Below are 26292 nucleotides of genomic sequence, written 5' to 3'. Positions count from 1 at the left end.
TAAAATGACTTTATCAGAAGGGTCCCTTGAGAATGCCCACCCCCACTATGCTGAGAGTCTAGCTCCACCCCTGTCAAACACTGTCACATTTAAAAACCTGTAACAAAAAATTAACCAAAACTATGAATTTATGCAAACACTTCAGTATTATGCCTGATTAGATAAACCTCGTGTGTGTGTGTGTGTGTGTGTGTGTGTGTGTGTGTGTGTGTGTGTGTGAGTCTGTGTGTGTGTGTGTTCATATACTTTTTTCTTTTCCTGTTTCCCTTTATACATCCATGAGTTTCCCCAGCAATCCACCTGCCAGGTATGAAGTAGATCGGATGAACAGTTGTCGAGATACACGAAGGACAAACACATACAGATACAGGCAGACAGACCGAGATTTATATAGAGTTCACTGTCAGTGGGTCTAGTTTTCCCGCTGTGGACTGTAGGCACTTATCTGTTTGACTTCACCTGTTGACACAGAACATAAGTTTACTGGAAAATAATTGTTTTTAGTGCATTGAAAGTCTTCGTGTCTGTGTTTGTGACTAACAGCAAGTGAACGGTCAGAAAACTTTTCAGAAAGCTTTTAAATTCAGTTCATCGCTCGCACCTTAAACTTTAAGTGATTCGAGAAAGCAAGCGACTTGAAATAATAGTAATACAGCAAGTAATACACACAGAGAGACGTTCACACACACACACACACACACACACACACACACACACACACACACACACACACACACACACACACACACACACACACTTCCATTAAAAAAGTGGGGAGGAGCAAATAAGATAAACTGAAACTATTCAGGAAGATTCCATTTTAAAGTCAACAGCGCGGAAGGGGGGCGACCACAAGTCTGAGGCATTGTGAGTTTTAATATTAGGGCTGCAAATAATGAAACTGTCATTATTGATCAATCTCCTGATTATTTTTCGTATTAATTGTTTAGTTGATTAACCTGTGTCAGAAAAATATGAAATCATCGTTGACGTTGTCAAACGTTTCTATTTGTTCTTTTCCTGGTTTCTTTGTCCTCAAAGCGATGTAACATGGCACACTGGCGCGGTCAAAATCGAGAAAAGTCAGTTAAGAACAAGACAGATGTTTATCTGACAACTCATTCTCACGGCAATTAGTCACGAAATACTCGTGAAATTGAATCTATAGATTCGTGTACGTGGACACGATTTTTCCACTTTTTTCATGACAGCACGACTTTCAGACTGAAGTATTTCAATCGGAAGTAGGTTTCACATTACACATCCACAGCGGTCCGTGTACCCTCCGTTCAAAGCTGTGTTCAGTTTATTTGATAACAGGATAAACAAATATACAATACATTATAAGATTTTCATGTGAATTAAAAAGCAGAAATTCGCGTGCTTTTCTCGTTTTCGTCTTCAAATCGGCAATTGGATTGAAATTAAATCAAGCTGCAGTGGAAGTATCATAACAAAAAGGGACTTTGGCACTAAAACGACTGTAACGTTGGAAGATATGTGCTTGAGTTTATTAAATACTTGCAGGGTACCCCCTCATTAAGAGAGACGCTGTGTGTATTTACGCACGAGGCACAGCAGCGTAATTTTGTTATTTAAATCTCCAGACATGCAGTTTCTTCACACGAAGAACAGCAACAAAATAATGCATTGTATATTTGTTTTTCCTGTTGTCAGACAAGTTGAACAGAGCTTTGGACGGAGCATACGCTGACCCACAGCCTGTGTCAACCATAACAACTTCAAAGCACAATCAAGTCAACATTTCAAGGTGTTTGGGTTGTGTGTGGTGGTTCTTAAGGTTTTATATGCACACTAATAACAGATCATAATCGGCATATTAACCATAACACATAAGTCTGTCTTTCAAGAAAAATGGATACGAGCCGTTTTTAGTCAAATGGTGTTTTTAATTCATCATGTTTGAAACTTAAGAATGCTGATATGTACAGTGGTAGATTTATAGGCCTAACATGTTATGTCATACATTTAACATTTATTTTCATACAATAATTGAGATTTAGGAGGGTCAGCGTGAGCAAGCATTCTCAATGTGACCATTTCGTTTCAGTTTTGTGACTGGTAGTCTATATTCCTTTTTTAAATTCAATTCAACCTTGTAATGAAGTAATATTTTTTGCAGTGTTTTCCACCTTTATATAGCCTGCATGAAACAACATGGTGAGAATGTCTGGGGCGAAGTATCTAAGATGCGCTTTTTGTAGTCCATCTTCAGAACATTGTAGTTTCACCACGGCAGGCCCATGTCAATAACATCCACCGTTGCATAATTATGTAGCCCAGTGTAAGTGGAGTCGGATTCCCCACCACGGTTGTCTTTTCCTAAATCCTTATGAATCCTCCTTCACATCTTTCCTTGACCTTGTGATGCTTTCCATTGAGGTCAAGGAAAAGTGGTCAGACGATAAGAGGTACTTTTCGACCGCAGCCTTTATTTCTTTATTAATTTTATCAGTCCAGTGGGTGGACCGGAAAGGATGTGCTGTGTATTTTCCTTACTGTCGAAATATAACATTTCTCAACACAAAAACACGAAGGTGTCCTTGATAATCAATAATACGAAAGGTTATGGCCAGTTTTGGCTAACAGCGGAAGCGGCTACATTAGCCTACCCATGATCCTCAGCGTCCGTTACTATAGTCAAGATGCCAGCTAAAGCCGTAACATAACCTGTATTCAGTATAACATTATATAGTACTGCAGACTGATGGTTACAGTCAGGAACAAAATACTGTGTTGTATATTGAAATGTAAAGAAAATAATGTGTGTATTTTTCTTGAGGCAATACAGTTTGGGACTTGTAGTTGACTGAAGCTTTATAATGTAGCCTACACAGTCTCCCTAGGTTTTCTATTTCAACACAGTTGTTATTTGTTTGTACTGATGAACTGGAAGAGTTAAATACTCATGCAACTGTTTGAAATGTTTAAACAGACTGCCATGAAACAGTTCATTTGGAAAAATGAATGGGATTACTTTTTCTTGTTTTACTGTTTCTGTATGATGATTGTTAATACATCTCTTTGTTGTAAAAAAAAAAAAAAAAGAAAAAGCATTATTATTATTATTATTATTATGATTATTATTATTATTATTATTATTATTATTAATACTATTATCATTATTCGTGAGGCAATAATCCAATGTGCTATTAATCTAGATGATATTTTTTTTGGCCTTTTCTTTTCTTAGCCTGCATCCACATCATGTGACTGTCAAGTTTCTGTCTTCTGTCTTTATTCTCAGGGGAAAATGCAATATCTTAAGATAGTTTCAGCATTAAAGTGCATTTTGATAACATTCCTAGTGAGAAATGTGCAATTTATTTTCATAATGGTTCAGTGAATGTATATGATGTTTAGTTTGTCAGTTATTAAGGAGATTCTTGCAGGCTTTCTGTTGTTGCTATGGTGGTTGCTATGAATGCTATTATCGCTGAAACCAAGTACTTGCATGTTTTTTGGATCGTCTGCATTGTGTAGTTATCTAGGTTGCTATGTTGTGTTATTTTATGTAACTGTTTGATGATGTTCTTTCAATAAAAAACGTAGATTTTAGAGCGCCCCAGGGATTAATTGAATTTGAAATCGTAAATTTGAAGCTTTGTGATTGACTCGAGAGGCAGGACTGACTTTATTATACTGTTAATGTGTGTGTGTCTACAGTGTTACTGGTGTACCTCAGACTCCTCAGAAGAAGATGGAGAAATATCCAGCCGTCTGTCTATGAAGAGTGACCGGTCTAAAGTTTATCCTCCACACTTCAGTAATGAACCTGGATCCTCAGACACAAAGTAGGTGACTGTTCCTTTTGTAAACTCACCTGAAGATGATTCATTGTTAAAATGTCATTTAAAAACAAACACCACTGACTGACAACCCACACTCTACTACAACTATCTCCATCACTTATTAGTGAGTTTCTGAAGATCTGCAACAGCAAGTTTAGCCATCTAAATATAAAGTGGCACCTGATGTCTTTAGTAAAGCTGTGCATCTCATGAAAATGTTTGTAAATGATACAGTCAAACTACATGCATGTGTCAGACTCTACAAACAAATTGTGAGATAAATGTTTAGGACATGTGTCATTCATTCAGTGTTTACACATGTAGAAGTTCAAATCTCTTTGTGCTCACGTCTGCTTTCAGCTGTAGATACTAAAAGAAGCAGAGACCCCATAATCAGAGTGTGTATGTTGATTTTTTTTTTTTTTTTGTTATTTGGTATTTTGAAGTGAAGAACACTATTGTGAAGATGCTGTAAAAAAACGTTATCACCTGAAACAATGAAGCCCTTAAGGTGGGTTCATCTTTAGCAGTTAGAAACAAAAGGCCCAGTTCTGACACAAACACCTAAACTGTTTCTTATTTGCACAACAGAAGATGCTCCAAATGGTGTTGAGTTCTGAAAACTCTTCATACAATCATCAAAATCACAGACTGAACCTGCTGAGTTTATTGATCTTCTCTGGTGTCACAAAGAGCTCAAAGAGCAAGAGAACTTACTATCAACATCATTAGTTGGGACTAGAATGTGATTTATCATAACTAAAGACAGACAGGAACTGCTGGCTTACAGATCACGTATAAGATCACTTCCTTGACAGGTTTGCATTCAGCAAATGGATTTAACAGTAGTTTAATTTTTAATTAACGACTAAATCACATATGTACCCTACTATTAAAATCTTGTGGTTTGTCCTTTTTACTTTCACAGAACAAAACAACACACAAGAGTGCACTTTGAGATAAGACCCTCATTTTCAGGCACTCTAGATTGACAGCATTAACGAAACAATCAAAACATGAAAAGACACCAGAGTTTACTTAACCAAAACAAACAGGTGACTTGTGAAAGCACAAGACAAACTGGACCTTGTGGTGAGATTGCTTTGCTGACTATTGTTTAAGATTGAACTTTTATTCTCAACATTTAAGCCAGAAAAATGTAAATTTTAACACTTACATTTCCTTGAGAACTGAGAATACTTGATCTGATAGAAAGCTCCAGAATAGTTACTGAGTAGACTTGTGGTGAGTTGTTTTTACTGAAGTTCCTCTTGAGTTTCTCTGACACTAAAAATTACTGTGGCCAAACTAGGCTTTTTGTCAAATCAGTCAGATCCAGTAAGCACAGAATGAGTTTGTACTGGCAGATAGACAGAAACACAACTAACTTGTTCTGGGTCACATCCTTCCTTTTCGCATGAGATGGTGTCCACCCCAGCAAAATAGGTTCTCACTTCCTACTGGATAATATCTCCACCTGTTTTGCCCCGATATTCGACTGTGGTAGAGAAATGTTCTACTCAGGTAACAGCATCTCTGGTTAATTGTGCTTCCTACCAACTCCTGCCCCCTACCCCATCTCCATCATATCTACATCAGCATGGCCCCTCTCAGTTTACACACAGTGACCTCCAGCACAATATACCTGTCCTATGTAATACAACTCAAGCTGATGCCTACACTGTACATCAAAGAAGTAGGCCTAGGACTAAAAACTTAGTGCAAATCAGCTTGAAGAAGCTTGATTCTGCACCTTCCATGCCCTCATCAAATGATTTGAAATTTGCATTATTGGACATTATATCACTATATATTAGTGATTTTATTTCTCAATATAGTCTACATTTTCTATTTCTTACTGAATGTTTACTCTTGTCCACTGCCTCAGCAACTTTTTATTCTCTGCTAGACAAGGCAAAAAAAGGGGGTGGAATAGCAACCATCTCTTCTGATTTGGTCAATTGCACTGAACAAACTTCTGGAGATTTCTCAAACTTTGAATATTGAGCTATGATTATTAGAACTAAACAACACATTTTTGTATTAACCGATTATAGACCCCAAAGCACAATTCTAATTTTCTGTCTGAGTTTTGAATTTTTGTCAATTGCTCTAGTCAAATATGCTGAGGGTGATTTCAACTTGCATATAAATGACTGTTCAGATTCTAGAGCAGCGGACTTTATGGACCTTGCTACTAGTCTAGGGTTAGGGTTTACCAACATGTGAAGAATGCTGCTCACAACCATGGAAATACACTGGACCTTATTTTTACAAAAGGTATTGATGTTGATGTTTAATCTTTTCTACAGGTTCCAGTTTCTGATCACTCCTGTGTCTTTTTCAAAGTTTTTCTCTGTACTCCAACTAAGTGTCCAGAGCCTGACACATATACTTATCACCATGTTGACAACACTGCTAGGTCTATACTGGCTGGAGTGTTTACCTGATATACTTGACTCCTGTAGTGCAAATTCTGATTCCCATAAAGCTTGACTCCGTTGCTCTTCTTACAACCAGAAGACATACTTGAATTAAATCAGCACCATGGTTTTCAGAGGACACCTGTGCACTCAAACAGATCTGTAGGAAGCTTGAGCGCAGGTGGCATATGACAAAATAAGAGGGTCATTGCCTTGCCTGGGTTGAGAATTTTAAGAAGTATAAACATGCACATTCAGCTGCTAGGACAGCATATTTCTCTCACTTGTTTAACATTAATAAAAAATAATCCATGGTTAACGTTTGATACTGTTGCTAAACTCTTGCAGAACATCCCTGCCAATAGCTCTTCATTCAGTGCTGATGATTTTCTAAAATTTAAGACTGACTCAATTAGAGATAAAGTCACTTGTCCACTATCCTCTCAAAATGATGGCTATGAACTCTCCAATACTTTGATGGATGCAGGCACTGTGACTCGGACCAACTGCACTCTTTCACAGTTTGAAATAATTTCCCCTAAAACCTTTACCAGCCTGGTAAGTGCTTCCAAACCTACAACCTGCATATTAGGCCCTATGCCATCCAATATTTTTATGGAACTTTTTCCTGTTTTAGCTAGTCCTGTTCTTGATATTATAAATAAGTCAATTTCCATGGACTTGGTTCCCTCAGCTTTTAAAACCACTATTATTAAACCGCTGCTTAAAAAAAATAATATTGATCTGCAGATTCTGAACAATTATAGACCAATTTCTAATCTTCCTTTTATGTCAGAATTACTTGAGAGAGTAGTTGCTGATCAACTTACTGCCTACTTATCCAGCAACAATCTTTTTGATAGATTTCAATGTGGCTTTTCGTCCCATCATTCTACTGAAACATTCTTGACCAGAGTAATCAATGATCTACTAATTACTGTTAATTCTGACTTAATATCATTGTTGCTGCTTCTTGACTCGAGTGCAGCTTTTGACCCCATAGACCACAGCATACTTCTAGGCCACTTGAAGAACCATATTGGTACCCAGGGGACAATGCTTTCATGGTTTCATTCATGTTTATCAAATGGAACTCAATGTGTAAATTACAACAATACAATCTCGGAAGTTTCTGAAGTAAAGTTTGGTGTACCCCAGGGATCGGTCCTTGGCCCTATGCTTTTTTCTATCTACATGCTTCCCCTTGGTGACATCATTTGCAAACATGGTATTCATTTTCATTGCTATGCTGACGATACACAGCTGTACATATACATATGCACTTGTAAAGCCAAATTATCCTTCCCAACTCCTAAATTTAGAGGCATGTCTATCAGACATAATAAAAAAAGGATGGATATAAACTTTTTGTTTTAACAGCATTTAACAGCAGAGTTATTAGTTGTTGGACCAGCCAAATATGGGCATTTGTATGAGAATTTGAGTGTCAACATTGATGGCTGTATTATTTCTGAAAGCTTAACCATCAAAAACCTTGGAGTGATTTTTGATTCTCGTCTGACATTTCATATCAAGGCTATTACCAAGACAGCATTTTTCAACTTAGTAATATCGCCAAAATCCAACCTATCATTGTGTGATGCTGAAACCTTAATTCATACATTTGTATCTTCCAGACATTATTGTAATGTTCTTTTCTCTGGTCATCCTAGTTGTGCTACTAGAAGTCTGCACTTGTCCTGAATGCTGCAACTAGAATCTTGGCCAAAACTAGAAAATTTGACCATATAACACCCATTCTGGCATCTCTTCACTGGTTACCAATGCAAGATAGAGCTGATTTTAAGATTCTCCATTTAACCTATAAGGCCTTGCATGGACTTGCACCACCTTACCCATCTGCGCTAATTACACCATATACACCAGCATGCCCTCTTCGCTCTCTCAAAGGCTGGTTTCCTGGTCATTCCGTCAGTTAACAAAAAATCAGTTGGCTTCAGAGCATTTACCTACCGTGCCCCTTATCTCTGGAATGGCCTTCCATTACATGTGAAAGAAGCATGTTCAGTTGAAATCTCTAAATCAAGACTGAAAACCTAACTTTATTCACTTCATTACAGCCACCCTTAAAACTTAGCCAGGCCCATCACCTTTTAACATCCATTTAACATCGATGTCTCAATGTGGTTGTTTTAATTTTTATTATTGTAAATTGGTTGCTGTATGTTTTGTCCTATGTATTCTTTTTAACTGTAAAGTGTATTGGGACCATGCTGTATGGTGATTCTGCTCTTTAAATAGAATTGATTGATTGAACTGTTCTCTTATCATTGTTCTCTAACTTTACCAGAGAGCCAAGATGACAGAGAGTGACGAGCTCCTCCTCAACATTCTGGATGATTTAGAAAATGAAGAATTTAAGAGATTCAAGTGGCACCTGAGGCGAGAAAAAGTGGGCGACATTCCATCCATCAAAAAGAGGAAGTTGAAGGCAAAGAGGCGGGATGTTGTGGATCTGATAGTGCAGACATATGAATTTGCTGGAGCTGTGGAGGTGATCAAGTCCATTTTAAAGAAGATTAGCAGGAATGATCTAGTGGGGGAACTGCCAAACATCGGTTCAGGAGCAGAAGGTCAGTCACAGGAAGAGACAAACATGACATCACATCCAAACAGCAGATCTGTGAGGAGAAACAGCCTGTGTCTTTATATTTTTCATAATTTTAGATACAGTCCAGATAGCAAGTGATTGGACAGTTACACATACTAATTTTTTGCTCTGTGCTTCAGCACATTAAATTAAAAATAAAGCTTTAATTTGAGTAGGTTCACATCAACATAGAAAGGACTATATGAGAGATATAGCCCTTTAACACATAGTGCCTAAATTGAGGTGGGCAGTGACGTAATTTTGATGGGTGGTTTCTACAAAGTAACTGTTACTGATTACTGTAATCAGGGTTGTAGATCTGTAGAACTTTGAGTGTGATCTAAATTAAATCAATTATTTTTAATATTTACCCAGTTAGATTTTTCCTGGAAAATGCCAGTTGTTCTGCCATGTGTACACATAGCATGCACTTAACAAAAGAATGTCAATAGGGAAAGTGGAGCAGCTGAATGACAGGGGAGATCATTACACAGAGGGATTTATCCTTTCATTTAAAGTCATACTAAAACTTAGACTAACACAAAGTATCCTCTAGAAGTCCAAATAAGTTGGTTTCTACCACTTAACATGTTACTGTTTGTTGAATTCAGACGTAATAATAATAATAATCTGATTACATAAGCACATGTAAACACACTGATAGTTGTTCAGATCTATATTTTTCCTCTGTTCCAGCAGATGGTGATCTGCAGAAGGTTTTAGATCAACATAAGATCAGTCTGAGGAGGAGATGTCAACATGTGACTGAAGGAACCGATGAATCGGAAAGTGAAACCCTCCTCGACAGGATCTACACTGAGCTCTACATCACAGAGGGAAAGAGTGAAGAGGTTAATACCCAACATGAAGTGTGGCAGCTTGAGACAGCTTCCAAGATGGAGACCCTCCATGACACTCCAATCAAGTGCTGTGACATCTTTAAAGCCTTACCCAACCAACAGAAAGTCATCAGAGTCGTTCTGACAAATGGTGTTGCTGGCATTGGAAAAACCGTCTCAGTGCAGAAGTTCATTCTGGACTGGGCAAAGGGCTCCAAAAACCAAGATGTCAGTCTGGTGATTCTGCTTTCGTTCAGGGAGCTGAACTTGATCAAAGATAAGAAGTACAGTCTTCTGACACTGATCCATGTTTTCTATCCAACATTAAAGGTCACAGCAGAGAAGCTTGCTGTCTGTACAGCTTTGTTCATCTTTGACGGCCTGGATGAAAGTAGATTTTCGTTTCATTTTGAGAACAGGGAGGAGGTCTTATCTGACGTTACACAGAAGTCATCAGTCAACATGTTGTTGACAAACCTCATTGAGGGGAATCTGCTTCCCTTGGCTCTCGTCTGGATAACTTCCCGACCTGCAGCAGCCAATCAGATCCCTCGTAAATATGTTGACAGGCTAACAGAAATACGAGGCTTCACTGACATCCAGAAGGAGAAGTACATCAGAAAAAGATTCAGTGATGAAGAGCTGTCCAGCAGAATCATCTTACACATCAAGGCATCCAAGATTCTCCACATTATGTGTCACATCCCAGTCTTCTGCTGGATCACTGCTACAGTTCTGGAGCACATGTTGAGTACAGCTAAGAGAGGAGAGCTTCCCAAGACCCTGACTGACATGTACTCACACTTCCTGCTGGTTCAGACAAAGAGAAAGCAGCACAAGTATGATGAGGGACATGAAACGAGTCCACAGGAACTGACGGAGACTGACAGAGAAGTTCTTCTGAAGCTGGGGAAGCTGGCATTTGAGCATCTGGAGAAAAATAGTGCCGTATTCTATGAAAAAGACCTGAAGAAGTGTGGTCTTGATAAAAAGGCTTTGATGTTGTCAGGATTTTGTACAGAGATCTTCAAAACAGAGTGTGTGATCTTGAAGAAAAAAGTCTTCTGCTTTGTTCATCTGAGCATTCAGGAGTTTCTGGCTGCAGTCTACATGTACCACTGTTATACCAACAGGAACAAAAAGGTACTGGAAGACTTCCTGGGAAAAAAATGGACATGTGAAAACAGTGATTCATCCCAGGATGTCCTCCAAATGGGAACCATAGAGGACTTCCGTGAAGATGTGGATGATGACGAATATGATGAAGCAGATGATGAAGAAGATGACGAAGATGATGATAATAAGGATGGCGATGACGGCGATGACGGCGATGACGGTGATGACGACGACGATGATGACGACAATAATGGAGATGATGACGATGACAGAAACGATAACCATTACCCCTCTCTGGATGTCTTCCTGATGAAAGCCATGGAGAAATCTCTCACAAGTAAAAATGGCCACCTGGACCTGTTTGTTCGCTTCCTTCATGGCCTCTCTCTGGAGTCCAACCAGAGTCTCTTAGGCCTGCTGGGTCAGATAGAGAACAGTCCAGAAATCTTCCAGAGAGCCATCAACAACCTGAAGGAGATGAATACTCGTAATATCTCTCCTGACAGAAGCATCAACATCTTCCACTGTCTGATGGAGATGAATGACCGCTCAATACATCAGGAGATCCAAGAGTTCCTGAAGTCAGAGAAGAGATCAGAGAAAGAACTCTCTGATATCCACTGCTCAGCTCTGGCCTATATGCTGCAGATGTCAGAGGAGGTTCTGGATGAGTTGGACCTGAAGAGGTACAACACATCAGAGGAGGGACGACTGAGACTGATCCCAGCTGTGAGGAACTGTAGAAAGGCTCAGTAAGTCCAGATGTTATTAAAGTTATAAATCAATGTAGATTAGTAGTTAAATTCTTCAAATATAAACAATAAGAAAATATTCTTATTATTCTTAAAATAGTTCTTGTTTATTACAGAAATTATGTCAGTTATATTTAGTCTCAGATGTTCTTGAGCTGTTTAAAATGCTGTTGTGTTTATTGCTGTCAAGTTAATGAACACAGTGATTCTATTTATTTCCAATAATTATTATATTTTACCATTTATTCTTCTGTTTATCTTCCTTTTGGGTGGTGGAGACATCATGCAAACCTGTAAAACAAATTAAGGAATTTAGAGGTTTTGGTTTATGTTCTATCATGGCTGCATTTTATCACAACATATTAGGGGTGTAACGGTACACAAAATTCATGGTTCGGTATGTACCTTGGTTTTGGGGTCACACTTCGATACGATTTGGGGGGGAAAAAAAGGTAGAAAATAACACTTTGGTCCTTTTTTATTTTAAAAAATGTAAACATCAACAATCTAGGAAAACACCTACCACTAGAACAATGAGACTCTATAATGCGACATACAAATTATTTATCGAAATGTGTCAGATATAAACTTATACAGATGAAAATTTTGTATTGAATATATATATATATATATATATATATATATATATATATAGGCAATGAAAGTAAACTGAGAATGCTTAAAAAAATATTGCAATAAATTGTTTTAATTTATCAATTAACTTCTTACAAAGTTGAGTAAACAGCAGAAACCTAAATGAAATCAATATTTTCTGTTAGCAGGCTTTGCTTTTAAAACAGCACCAGTTCTCCTCAGTTCACTTCAATACAGTATTTCATGGTAACTTGCAGGTAGGTTGTTGTAACCATCCTGGAGAAAGAATGTTCTTCTGTGGATTTATTATTTAGGCCATCTCAGGTGCTTCTTCATGTAATCCCAGACTGACTCCATGATGTTGAGATCAGGGCTCTGTGTGGGTCAAACCATACCATCATCATTCTTCTAGAGTGCCTAAAACTTTTGCACAGTACTGTATGTGTGTGTATATATATATATATATACACATACATACATATATACCTTCATATATTTCCTTCATAGTCTCATATATAAGTTACTGTTGGGAAGTTGGGAAATACATATGAAATAAACACTAATCCAATCTTCATCCTTCAAAAAAGCCATAAGAATTGTTAACAAAATCACTTATAGAGAACCAAAAAACCCACTCTTTATTAAATTAAAGGCTCTGAAATGTAAAGATTTTGTTGACTTTAAAACAGTTCAAATGATATTCCAAGTTAAAAATCAATTAGCACCTGAAAGTACCCAACAAAAACCAATTAGTGAGGACAAATGTAATATATCATATTACAGTCAAAGGAGTTAATTTATGGAAGAGCTGTAGTAAGGAACTGAAAACATGTAATACCCTTAGTAAGTTTAAATGAACATTTAAAAATAAAATATTAAACAGATATGAAATGGACGATTAGAAAGAAAGACTGTCATAGGAGGACAGGGCTGCTGCTTCAGCCTACACTTTTTTTCAGACTGCAGAAAAAATGAGATTTTTAAGTTGGTTTATTGTGCTGTTTTGAACTGCTCTATTTAAATGTTTTTTTCATGCATTTATATATATAAAAAACAAACAAAATTAAAGCTGCAAGCAGCGTTGGTCAGGGCCTCGCACTCTAGCCTGTCGAGATCAGATCATTTTGCTTTTTAAAAATGAGGGATATTTCTTACAAGTGTGGTGTGCTTATTTTGAAAGTTTGATTGACATGTGTACTGTCAGGTGTGTAGAGACAATAAGTAACTGCAGCTGGACACAGAAAAATACTCATATATTTGAATGGAGAGTGTGAGCAAACCCACACCTTTTTGAACATTTACTGCTTCCACATAGTTTTAGATAGAGACTTCATTTGAACTTTAAATGAGTCACAAGACTTTGACCTACAAATCTTGAATTTACATGTCTTTTCTATCTTTTGCAGTTTTGAGATACTAGAGTGTGAGTTTTAAAGTCTTCTTGTGCCTCTTGTGATTTTATCATGAGTATGTATTGCGGAATGTTTCACAGCACTGAGGGAGTGACATCACCAGGAGCAGTTGGAGAGGAGGATTTTAGAGAACGCTTCTTGTGAAATATCCTCATAAATCCCATTACTTTGGCCAAATCTAACATTAAGAATGATATTTTAGTGGGAAATTTCGTTGCGAATCCATTGATACAGGTTTGAAAATGGTCAGACTTATAGTTTAGACATCAGAAGCCTTTGTTTGGCACAAAGTTCATGCCCATAGATCTTCCCATTGGTTTACATTGTAAGGTGCGATGTGGCACTGCAACTTTCAGGGCTTATCAAATCCAAACCGTTCGAGTTATTCCAAAGTTTTTAACAACTTTTTTTCAGCACAGTGTCATAAGTCATGTATTAAAGATTGAAGCTGATACCATTAACACCCTCGGAGGAGATAGCTTTTGTTCGGGGGCCAAAATTGGAGCAAAGTCTTATTTTGAAAGTCTGATTGTGGACCTCCTGTTGGATTTAGGTCAGGGGTGTCGGTGTATGATTTGTAGGTCTTGATGAGACTAATAATTCAGTTTTGGTTTGATCTCGCTACAACATTCCTACGGACCGTGGTAGCCATTTTAGTTACATAGGTGGCGCTAGAGAGCACATTTTGGCACTTTAGGGGTTAATTTTTATATTTTATCAAATTTTTCACCAGACCTGATTTGCGTGCCAAATTTGGTGAGTTTAGGGGGTCAAATTTAGGTGTGATGTCCCCTGATAATAAAGAAAAAAAGAAAGAAAGAAAGAAAGAAAGAAAGAAAAAGAAACAAACAAACAAACAAAAAAAAACACACGAAAAACAATAGGGTCCTCGTCCTTAGGCGTTTTACATTAGTCCTCTGCCTTTTGGGCCCGGTCCCTAATGAAAACAAAAACAAATTTGTATATGCAGACCGGAAATAAATTCTAAACATGTTCTGCAAAAACTTAATTTTCTCTCCCTTAATCTGCATGATTAAAGCAAAGCACGGATTCAAAGTCTGCAGGCATGAAAGAGAGTGATTATTGTTTCATTCAAATACAATGACATAAGATTAGCTGAGCCACTTATGTGAAGGGAAGATGTTAATGAAAACAGGAAACATCAAACAGTTTGTCATCAAATACATGAAGTAAATATAAAGTGTCCTCTTTCATGATAACATATGTTGTATGTAGACTTTCTGACTGTGGACTCTCAGAGACTCACTGTGAAGTTGTGGCCTCAGCTCTGAAGTCCAACCCGTCCCATCTGAGAGAGCTGGATTTGAGCGACAACAAGCTGCATGATTCAGGAGTGGTGTTACTGTCTGCTGGACTGGAGAGTCCCAATTGTGGACTGGAGACTCTGAGGTCAGTTCACTGACTGTAGCTTTTGGTTGTTTTTTGTATATATTCAATTCAAAACTTTTAAGTTTCAAATATTTGGTTAATAAATTTGCCTGAGCACAAATTTGTACAATTTAATTTTCCGCAGTCAAAATCCAAAGTTTTGTTCTATGAGAAATTGCTTCTTAAGTTTAAACTAATGGGGCTTCAACAGTCTCAGTTACAAATATCAACTTACTATCTTTGTGTTTCCAAAGTGTTTTCTTGCTGAGCTGCAGTTGAGGGATAGAAACTCAAAGAGGGAATTTTGTACTAAATACTCTATAACTGTGGTAAACACTAGGCATAGAATGATATAAAAATTTCATGTCACAATAGGACAGGATATAGTACTGTTGAACTACACATTTAAAACCTGAACATATCTATTTGGATTTTTAAATGAATTTTTATTTGCATAATTTATTCTTTATTCAGATTGAGTGGCTGCAGTTTGTCAGAGATCAGCTGTGCTTCTCTGGCCTCAGCTCTGAAGTTCAACCCCTCCCATCTGAGAGAGCTAAAGCTGAGTGACAACAAGCTGCAGGATTCAGGAGTGAAGCTGCTGGGTGATTTTCTGGAGAGTGAAGACTGTAGACTGAAGACTCTGAGGTCAGTTCACTGACTGTCTGTTACAATTGTTGATCTTATATGTTTAACAACTGAATGTAATTGATGTACATACATACCATGTAACAATTGGAGTATCCTTTGTAGGAGGACAACTACTTGTTCTTTAATTGTGATAACTAATCTTTGATATCCTAAGAAGAGGAGACAGACATGCCTGGATTCCAAAGTTGGTAAGCGCAGACTCTGGCCTGCAGGACTGACCTTTGTAATCCTCTATGTGGGGGTTGATCAGTGATGCTCAACAGACTCAAAAGGAGCTCTTAAAAGACCATTTATGAACATACATCCAAAAATTATGGCCTGAACTAAAAGCAGAAAACTGCCACCTTAAATGGGACACAGAGCCTCTTGTTTGCACAACCCCAAGGGCATAAAACTCAAGAGGAACATTCCTTTGCAACACTGAAAAAATGAACTCCCATTACATTCAAAACTTTAATAACTGAAATGAACCATTTAATCATTATATGGACCCTGTCATACTGTTTAAATATAGATTTGAATAATCTCAATTGGAATTTCATACATTTGCATGTAAAAATTCATTTATTTCAGAAGATGCAGGCTGCAGACACTAGCCACACCTTAAGTCCACTGAGAACAAAGAAATTGAATATTCATCAGTAATTTTGAGCGTAAACCTTTAAAACACACCCAAACTCTGCCTGCATTTCCCTTCCAAATAAAGCCTCCAAGAGCCATTGCCTCCCTGAACTGGCCTCCTTGCCATGAGTAAGAAACTCCCCTTTTAAGATGTCTTTCTTTTTTTCTAAATAAGCGTATAATTTTAACTTTGTTTGGAAAAAGTTCAGTTATCGTTCTTTTATTTTGTAACATTAATCCTTGCCTTTTCATATATAGTCAGTGGAGTCAGGAAATTTTATTCTGCATCGAACCAAAAGATCACAAAAGACTCAAGCCTGAGTTCCCACTGGCACAGTGTTTTACAAGAAGCCAGTGAAAGCCCAACTTGACCTCTGCACATCTGTGACCCAAAGTCAGATGATCACTGTGGGCTGAGACAACTTGTCACAGCCTCACTTGCTCAGTGACTCACTACTCTCTGTTGCTTGGGAGCAACTGATTGCCCGACAGTCTGACCCAGGACTGATCCACCCACCTGCTGTCCGAGGGACAGTGAAGACCCTCCAAGCTCACAACCACAACATCATCTGTGCTGTGTCACTTCTGAGACCCAGAGAGACCCTGGCTGCCTGCTAACAGCCAACTGCTGGGCCAACTTGACACCCCTAGACCTGCCAAGACACTTATGGTTAATTTTCAACAAAACAGTAGGCATACAATGACTTGTTGATCACAGGTTGATGCTGAATAACCTAAAATTCAAAGATAATTTCTGCTTAAGGTATGTAAGCTCTCCCTTTGCTCCCCATTGCTATATAATAAATGGAGAAAGAGAGAAAATGACTAAAAAACACAAAAGCACAGTCAGTGGTGTGTTATTTTGTTTAGCAGTCTGATAGCAGCCAGGTAGAAGCTTTAACTGAACCTGGCAGTGCTACTATGCAGGCTGCTGTGCCTCTTACCTGAAGGCAAGAGGGAGAACAGTCTGTTGCAGGGCTGAATGGAGTCTCTCAGGATGCTGGTTGCTTTAGCGAGTAGGCATACAGATCCTCTGTAGGTGACAGCGTGACCCCAATAGTCCTCTCTGCTGTCCTCACCACTCTCCTCAGAGCCTTCATGTCTGAGCTCTTAGAGTTCTCATGCCAGAGAGAGATGCTGATGGTCAAGAGAGAGAGATGCTGATGGTCAAAACTCTCTCAATTAAGTGCAGTGGATATAGCATCCTCAGTGGAATGATTTGGGCGATAGGCAAATTAAAGTGGGTCAAAGGTCAAGTCAGGGGGGAAGGACAGATGTGATATGATCCTTGACTAGTCTTTCAGAGCACTTCATTATAATGGGAGTGAGTGCTACTGGTTGTTAGTCATTTAGACTAGTAACTGTAGGTTTGCGTTTCCTCCTGACACTAACAAATCCTAACCAAAAAGGAGGTTGTGCTCCTGATAATGAGGTAATTAAATAATAAAGTATTAATACTCCTACACCTTTGTATAATTTAAAGGCAAATGTAGTGAAGTGAAAAGGTAGGGTAACAGGACGCCTGTTCTATCTATAGCCAAGCTGGATCACCATCACATTTGGATGGTTGGACCCAGAAGAAGAGGGTGTGAGTGTTACAGGCCCAATAATAAAACTGATAGTGAAGTAGTCCCATTCCCCCACTGGGTTTAGGCCTTTGCAAATATTTTTATCATTTTTCTAAATTTATTACCTTATCTAGGGTTGTGAAAAATACTTCTTAAGGATAAGGATAAGGATTGTAATACACTGAAATAAAAACAAAAATTTTGGAAGTGTATTCATTTTAAAAGCATTGATTCTGCTAGCTAATGAAATGGGGAGATGGGACCACTTATCAAAGTCCTGTCATAGCGATAGCCAAGGGTTTGATAGCAAGCGCAAATACTAGGGGGGAGAGAGGACAACATTGTCTTGTCCCTTGTTGTAAGTTGAAGTGATCTGAAGAAATTGGTCTGGACTGATGCAAGAGGAGTGACATAATATAACCCACAAGATGATTTTTTTCACTGACCCAAACCTTTCACAAAAAGAAAGTCCCACTTAACCTTGTCAAAAGCCTTTTTGGCATCTAGCAAGAAAGGGACTTCTGGATGTTGAGAGAAAAGGCTAGAGGCTAGAGGAATAAATGATACTGTACAATCTGTGAATATTGGAAAATACAAATCTGTTATTTTTAAAGGCTGTTTAAACTGATGAAATGATAGTAAGAAGATGATTTTCAAGACAGGAAATAAATATTTTAATTCACAATTTTGTATTAACATCAAAAAGACTGATTGGTCTATAAAGCATTATTTCATTTCTTAAAGTTTGGATAGTAATTTGCTTGTGTACTGCCATCTTGTCAGATTATACTGCAGAAGTTTGGACACTTTTAGCTTTCTGCTGGCTTCTCAAGTTTGGGGTGTGACTCATGTTGAACTATTATCTAATATCAAGTCTTGAAAATCTTATTTTTAATAAGAGGTAGCAATGTTTGGAATTAAAATGGAAATATGGGAGCAGATGGGACCTTCATCTAGCTCATGTCAAGTGGAAGCAGAAGCTGGAAATGTCCCTTTTTAAATTAAAAACACAAAACAATCAGACAGTAACAAATATAATATCCAATATTAACTCGCTCAACACTTTTATTAAGCTATGCAGTGTTTATACTGATTGAAATATTTAAACACAAGATGCTGTGAGTTTTTATGGTCACCATTCCATGAATGTAAATATAGTAGAATTATTGAATATCAGTTTCTCCCCAAATGCCCAAAGTCCATCCTAACATATTTGGTATCCTTGTAAACATTGGGATCTTGAGAAGAATCTGAAATACATTTCTGTGGGTATTTGGCTTGTGTTTGGCAGAACAACATGAATTTGTATAGATGGAGTCACTGGTGCAGCTGCAGAGTCACTATGTCTTTATTGAAGAAGCAGTATGTTGTCATTAATATTAATGGGAGCTTGTTTTCACTGTTTGCATATGACAGTTTTTAACCTGCATTCTGTTGGGTTCAGGTGTTTGGATTTTCCATTTCTTCAGCTCTGAAACATTGAATGAAACATTGACTGATTTCAAGCAGGAACTTTGTCTCCTTAAGTGACATCACATCATATATTCTCTATACAGATTGAATTCCTGCAGTTTGTCAGAGATCAGCTGTACTTCTCTGGTCTTAGCTCTAAAGTCCAACCCCTCCCATCTGAGAGAGCTGGATCTGAGTAATAACAAGCTGCAACATTCAGAAGTGAAGCTGCTGTGTGATTTTCTGGAGAGTGAAGACTGCAGACTGAAGACTCTGAGGTCAGTTCACTGACTGTCTGTTACTATTGTTGACCTTATATGTTTAACAATTGAATACAATTGATATACATACATAACCTACATCATTTTTTTATGATAAAAAGTTTAGTCTGTAGTTATAGAAGATGACTGATACTTAAAGAAACTGTACAAAACGTCCACTGCTAGTTAAAGTAAATTAATGCTTTTTTAATGTTTGGTAAAATCACATCTGTCACATCTGTATACAGAATATCCTCACAACTAAAATTGATGATGTTTACTTGCTTAAGAAAAATATTTTTTTGGTTTTACATTAATTTGAATGTGTTTTAATAAGTCCTGTTTTTTTTTACTGATATTGATCCTTTAGAGCACAGAGATCAATGCAGGTGTTTAAAGCACCAATATAATATTATTTATGAATCAGAACCAGGTTTAAATTGAAGATAATGACTATTTGTCTGAATTAGGGGAGCACAATATATCATTTCAGCACTGACATCAAGATGTGAACATGTGCATTAGTCACATTGCACAACGCTTGATCTCAAGTAAGGCAAATTAACTCAAACATGAGCACTTCCTGTTTTGATTGTTTGATAAACTGATTAATTTCACCCCTTCAACAGAGCACACAGCAAACTGATCGCTGTGCATGCATCGTCTGCATCTCACCTGCTTGTAAACATGGATGTCATGCGGCTACTGTCATAGATAATGTCGTCTGGATGCTAGAGGCTGGCATTCAGTTATACATGGCGTTATCAGTGGCACCATGTCCCGGTGATGGTTAAAAGTTAAAAAGTTACTGTCATGGGGCTGGTCCATGCCCTAATGTCAGCAGTATAGCTGTGAACATAGCAGTGCAGTGTATGTACAGTCTAAGCTCAATTAAGGTAGACTGACACTTAAGGTGAACCAGTCATTCTCATTTTAGTGACAATCTCAGTCACTCCTAAGCAGAGAATGGAGAAATGTCTGGCTGGTATCACCACATAAGTTTTTTTCCTGCATTGTGCAGCCCTAGTCTGAATGTTGAGGGGAAGTTTGGATGATGTCTGTAGAAGTCATGTAAACAAGAAACCTGTTTTCTGTAGACAGGGTAAGTGATTAGAGAAACCTGGTTTTGGTAATCGGGGCCAGGGATTATAGAAATCTAGCTTCTGTATTTAGTTTCTAATAAGCTTTTTACATGTGAGTGCAGCAGCGGTATACTCTCTTGTGTATTTTGTGATGAATGAGGTGCATAACATCACATTTTGCTCCAACCAGCCATTAAATCTGATAACATGAGATTGATATAAGGTCTTGCTCAGCCAGTTTCCTGGTAACAAGCTCCAGAAAACACACTGAGACAGGTCACAGCAGACTGGTAGTGGAGTTTTACAAAAGAAAAATGAAAGGTATTACATGTTCCTGATAACAACAGAATGATATTAGGTCTCCCACAGCCAGTTTCACAATAACAAACTCCAGAAAATACTAAAATAAAAACAGAATTGATTGAACTCACTGCTGGTTAGCAAGCTCCACCATGAGGATGACATACAAAGCTAAAATTGAGCTAGCAAATTCACAGATAGCATGGTGTGCTAGACAAATTACTCCATGCAAATTACAATCAACCAATATCATCACAAAGCATTTGCTATGGTAATTGGGAGCTCATCTCAAGATACGAAGTACATACAACACACTTTTACCTGTAAAAACAAAGTTATAAAAGGTATTGATGGAGTTTATTACATATCAACCTACCAAAGAGATAGTATACAACAAACTGTTAGCAGAGTTTAAGGTGCACCCCTCAAGTCTGCAGGGGCCCAGTAGAGAGTGCTTATGTTGCATACAGCACATAAATTTCAGTGGTAACTTATACATTATAATCAGACTAACAAAATAATAGTAAATAACAATATTAAAACAGACAAGTGACTAGTGATAAATTGAATTCAGCGCAAATCAAGTAGTAATAGTAAAATACTACTAATAATGTAAAGTGGAATCATTAACTCTGTTACATACATGATCATGTGCAGAACAACAGACTGCAGACAGAGGACAGAGAAAGTAACAGCGGAGCAGCTGGATGAAAGCAGAGACCATTACATGGAACGATGGAGCCTCATTTAAAATAAATTCATATAAAATCTAAACGAACACTGAAACAAACAAAAACAGCAAGTCTAAATAATTTGGTTTCAACTGAACATTTAAATATTTGTTAAATTCAGACACTTTCACATTGTGAAGAAAAGCTCTGTCTGTCCTGCTCTCACTGTGCTGTCAGTCTGCTCTGACACAAACACACACCAAAAACACAAAACAAAAAGTCAGAAAGCAGCATCTTTTTTCACAAATACAGTTCAAGTCAGTGAGCAACACTTCCAGAATAAGGTCAGGTTTAATGGAAAAATCTAATTAGTGACATGCTGCATGTACACAAGGACTTACAGTAACCAGGTTACTACAGTGAATATAAACACACTAATTGAAGAGGACACATCTGATTGGATTATAAATTTATGTTTATATACATCATTTATTCTTTATTCAGATTGAGTCTCTGCAGTTTGTCAGACACCAGCTGTGCTTCTCTGGCCTCAGCTCTGAAGTCCAACCCCTCCCACCTGAGAGAACTGGATCTGAGCTTCAACAAGCTTCTGGACTCAGGAGTGAAGCTGCTGTCTGATCTTAAGGAGGATCCACACTGTAGACTGAAGACTCTGAGGTCAGACACCATTTTTTACCTCTGTGCTGAGATTAATATGATGTTTAAGTTGTGGTGGCACCAAACTGCAAACATAAAGCTGATATTATGCAGATCCAGACTGAGTATTTTAATAATAAAGTCTATTTTCTTCTTGGTTGGTTTAGTCCATTGACTGTCTCAGAACAATGTTGAGCTCCGCATATAAAACCGTCATTGGCAGTTGACAGTTTTTAACCTGCATTCTGTTGGGTTCAGGTGTTTAGATTTTCCATTTTCTAGACTTCTACACTTTTCAGCTCTGAACAGATTATGAAACACTGAATGACTTTGATCAGGAACTATGTCTTCTAAAGTGACATAATTTATTCTTTATTCAGATTGAGTGGCTGCAGTTTGTCAGAGATCAGCTGTGCTTCTCTGGCCTCAGCTCTGAAGTCCAACCCCTCCCATTTGAGAGAGCTTGATCTGAGTAACAACAAGCTGCAACATTCAGAAGTGAAGCTGCTGTGTGATTTTCTGGAGAGTGAAGACTGTAGACTGAAGACTCTGAAGTCAGTTCACTGACTGTCTGTTACTATTGTCAATTTTACATGTTTAAAAATTGAACCCAATTGATATACATATGTAACTTAGATCCCTAAAGTTAATTTCCTTTGTTCCATATTTTAGTCTATAGTTATAAAAGATGACTGATTCTTAAAGAAACTGGAAAAATGTCCACTGTTAGTTGTTAAAGTAAATTAATGTTTGTAATTTTTAGTAAAGATTCACACCTGATCATAGAAGATCCTCTTAACTAATATCTGTTTTAAATTGATAAAGTTTACTTGCTGAGGAAGAACGTTTACATTCATTTTAATGTGTTTTAATGAATAATGTTTGTTTACTGATATTGATCCTATGGACACACACACACACAAAGGGACACAGATATCAATGCAGGTGTTTAAAGTATCAGTTGTATTTTTAATGAATCAGTGTTGACATCAGAATAAGAACAAGTTTACTTTTCAAGTCTGCAGGGACCCAGCAGAGGGCACTCATGTTGCACACAACACAGAAAACTCAGTTATAACTTACACATTACAATCACACCAACAAAATAAAATATTAAATAACAATATTAAAACAGACAGGTGACTAGTAATAATATAATTCAGTGCACATCCAGTAATAATAGCAAAACACTGCTACTAATGGCACATGGAGTCATTAACTCCATTACATACATGATCATGTGCAGAACAACAGACTGCAGACATAGAAAGTTACAGCGGAGCAGCTGGATGAAAGCAGAGATCATTACATAGAATAATGCATCCTGGTATTTAAAATGAATCCATCTGAAAATTGACTCTCACTGAACCAAACCAAACAGCCTATAGAAGTCTAAATAAGTTCATTTTCAGTGCTGAACATATTTGTTAAATTCAGACCCTTTCACTTGGGAGGAAAAACTGACTTCTGTCAGTCTGCTCCAACACAAACACACTCACCAAAAACACACAAAAAGAGTCAGAAAGCAGTTCAAATCAGTGAGCAATGCTTTGAGAATAAGATCGGGTTTAATGGAGAAATGTGATTACTGACATGCTGCATGTACACAAGGACTTACAGTAACCAGGTTACTATATATACATATATATATGTCAGTAATCACATACAGCATGTCAGTAATCACACATATATATCTATATTTATATCTATACATATATATATATATATATATATATATATATATATATATATATATATATATATATATATATATATATGTGTGTGTGTGTGTGTGTGTGTGTGTGTGTGTGTGTGTGTGTATATATATATAAGGATGTATGGTAACCAGGTTACTACAGTGAATGTAAAGACATTGATTGATGAGGACATAGTAATGTTGAACTACACATTTAAAATTGGAACAGATCTGATTGGATTATAAATGTGTTTTTATCTACATCATTTATTCTTTATTCAGATTGAGTCTCTGCAGTTTGTCAGAGATCAGCTGTGCTTCTCTGGCCTCAGCCCTGAAGGTTAACCCCTCCCATCTGAGAGAGCTGGATCTGAGCTTCAACAAGCTCCAGGGTTCAGGAGTCAAGCTGCTGTGTGATTTTCTGGAGAGTCCAAAATGTGGACTGAGGACTCTGAGGTCAGTTCATTGACTGTCTGTTACTATTGTTGATCTTATATGTTTAACAACTGAACCTAATTTATGTACATACATAACTTAGAGTTAATTTTCTTTTATCCATATTTTCATTTTTTATTGTACTCCTTTAGTCTGTAGCTATAAAAAAATTACAGATTCTTAAAGAAACTGTAGAAGATGTCCACCGTTAGTTGTTAAAGTAAGTGAAGGTTCATAATTTTTGGTAAAGACTCACATCTGCATATAGAAGGTCCTCTCAACTAATATGTTTTGAATTGATAAAGTTTACTTGCTGAGGGAGAAATATTTCTTTTAGTTTTATGAATGTTTGTTTACTGATATTGATCCTTTAGATCTCACACACACACACATACACAGGACACAGAGATCAATACAGATGTTTCAAGTATGAACACAGTATTTTTTAAGAATCATTGTTGACATGGATATATGTTTGAATGATGTGGTGTTATTGGATAATGTCTGTCAAAGGCTGACATTATGACATTATCCAAATTAACACTAGGGCTGTACGACATGACAATATATATTGTGTGACAAGAGAAAAACGTCTATAGTTTCATATTATGCTTGATTGTTTTTTTTTCATTGTGACATAAATCATACACTATTTTTCATCATTTGGAGTCTGTCCATCTTTTGCGTGGATTGCACTGATAAATTACTCTTCTTGGCTTTTTACAGGCAAACCTTTTATTGCACTTACAGTAACGTAACGAGTTTAGTTGTCATCAACTCTCCACCACTGTCTGTCTCTCCTGCTGCGTTGCACATACACAGTGGATGGGAGTCTCCCTATTTTTAACCCTGGCAATTATGGACCAACTATTTATGCATGAATTAAAATGTGCTATATCGGGATAGGTATCGTTATTGGGATATGACATGACCTATATCAGGATATAAGATTTTGGTCATATCGCCCAGCCCTAAATAACACAATGACAAAGTTACTCTGCTCATTTTGGTGAAAAGGTCATTGATGAAGACATTATAATGTTGAACTACACATATAAAACCTGAGCACATCTGATTGGATTATATATTGATTATTATCTACATCATTTAATCTTTATTCAGATTCAGGTCCTGCAGTTTTTCAGAGATCAACTGTGCTTCTCTGGCCTCAGCTCTGAAGTCTAGCCACTCCCATCTGAGAGAGCTGGATCTAAGTCTCAACAAGCTACCAGATTCAGTAGTGAAGCGGCTGTGTGATTTTCTGAAGATTCCACACTGTGTTCTGGAGACTCTGAGGTCAGTTCACTGACTGTCTCTTACTATTGTTGATCTTCTGTGTTCAAGAACTGAATCTGATTTATGCACATACATAAGAGACAACCAGTTAATTTCCTTTTTTCCATATTTTCATTTTTTATAGTACAAAATTTAGTCTGTAGCTATAAAAGATGACTGATTCTTAAAAAAACTGTAGAAAATGTCTACTGTTAGTTGTTAAAGTCAGTTAAATCATTTATAATTTGTGGTAAAAAGTCACATCTGTATACAGAAGGTTCTCTCAACTAATGTCTGTTTTAAATTGATAAAGTTTACTCGCAGAAGGAGAAATATTTTTAGATTTATGAATAATGTTTGTCCACTGACATTGACAACATAGCAATCTTGAACTACACATTTAAAACCTGAACACATCTGGTTGGATTATAAATGGATGTATATCTACATCATTTATTCTTTATTCAGATTGAGTTGGTGCAGTTTATCAGACATCAGCTGTGCTTCACTGGTCTCAGCTCTGAAGTCCAACCCCTCCCATCTGCGAGAGCTGAATCTGAGCTACAACAAGCTGCAGGATCCAGGAGTGAAACTGCTGCATGATTTTCTGGAGAGTCCACAATGTAGACTGAAGACTCTGAGGTCAGTAGTGAGTTGAAGTCAGTCCATGTTGATG

The 26292-nt window shown here is 37.3% G+C and overlaps 1 protein-coding gene across 4 annotated transcripts in view; it reads left to right on the top strand.

Moving 5' to 3' along the window:
* Positions 1 to 843: 843 nt before the first annotated feature.
* LOC122972224 (NACHT, LRR and PYD domains-containing protein 12-like) overlaps positions 844 to 26292 on the top strand; it is a 45065-nt gene continuing 19616 nt past the window's right edge. The window contains exons 1-12 of one of the 4 annotated variants that reach the window (XM_044339153.1): positions 844 to 867; positions 3688 to 3815; positions 8547 to 8829; positions 9546 to 11553; positions 14796 to 14969; positions 15423 to 15596; positions 19345 to 19518; positions 22058 to 22231; positions 22591 to 22764; positions 24189 to 24362; positions 25464 to 25637; positions 26085 to 26258. In XM_044339153.1, coding sequence (XP_044195088.1) covers positions 8556 to 8829; positions 9546 to 11553; positions 14796 to 14969; positions 15423 to 15596; positions 19345 to 19518; positions 22058 to 22231; positions 22591 to 22764; positions 24189 to 24362; positions 25464 to 25637; positions 26085 to 26258 — 3674 coding nt within the window. In that variant the 5' untranslated portion in view covers positions 844 to 867; positions 3688 to 3815; positions 8547 to 8555. Of the gene's footprint in view, positions 868 to 3687; positions 3816 to 8546; positions 8830 to 9542; positions 11554 to 14795; positions 14970 to 15422; positions 15597 to 19344; positions 19519 to 22057; positions 22232 to 22590; positions 22765 to 24188; positions 24363 to 25463; positions 25638 to 26084; positions 26259 to 26292 lie in introns of all 4 variants that reach the window. The other 3 variants (XM_044339152.1, XM_044339154.1, XM_044339155.1) reach the window with 3 other exon arrangements.

Source organism: Thunnus albacares, chromosome 21 (genome assembly GCF_914725855.1).
Source record: "Thunnus albacares chromosome 21, fThuAlb1.1, whole genome shotgun sequence".
Classification (NCBI taxonomy): Eukaryota; Metazoa; Chordata; class Actinopteri; order Scombriformes; family Scombridae; genus Thunnus; species Thunnus albacares.
This window is presented reverse-complemented; position numbering and strand designations above follow the sequence as displayed.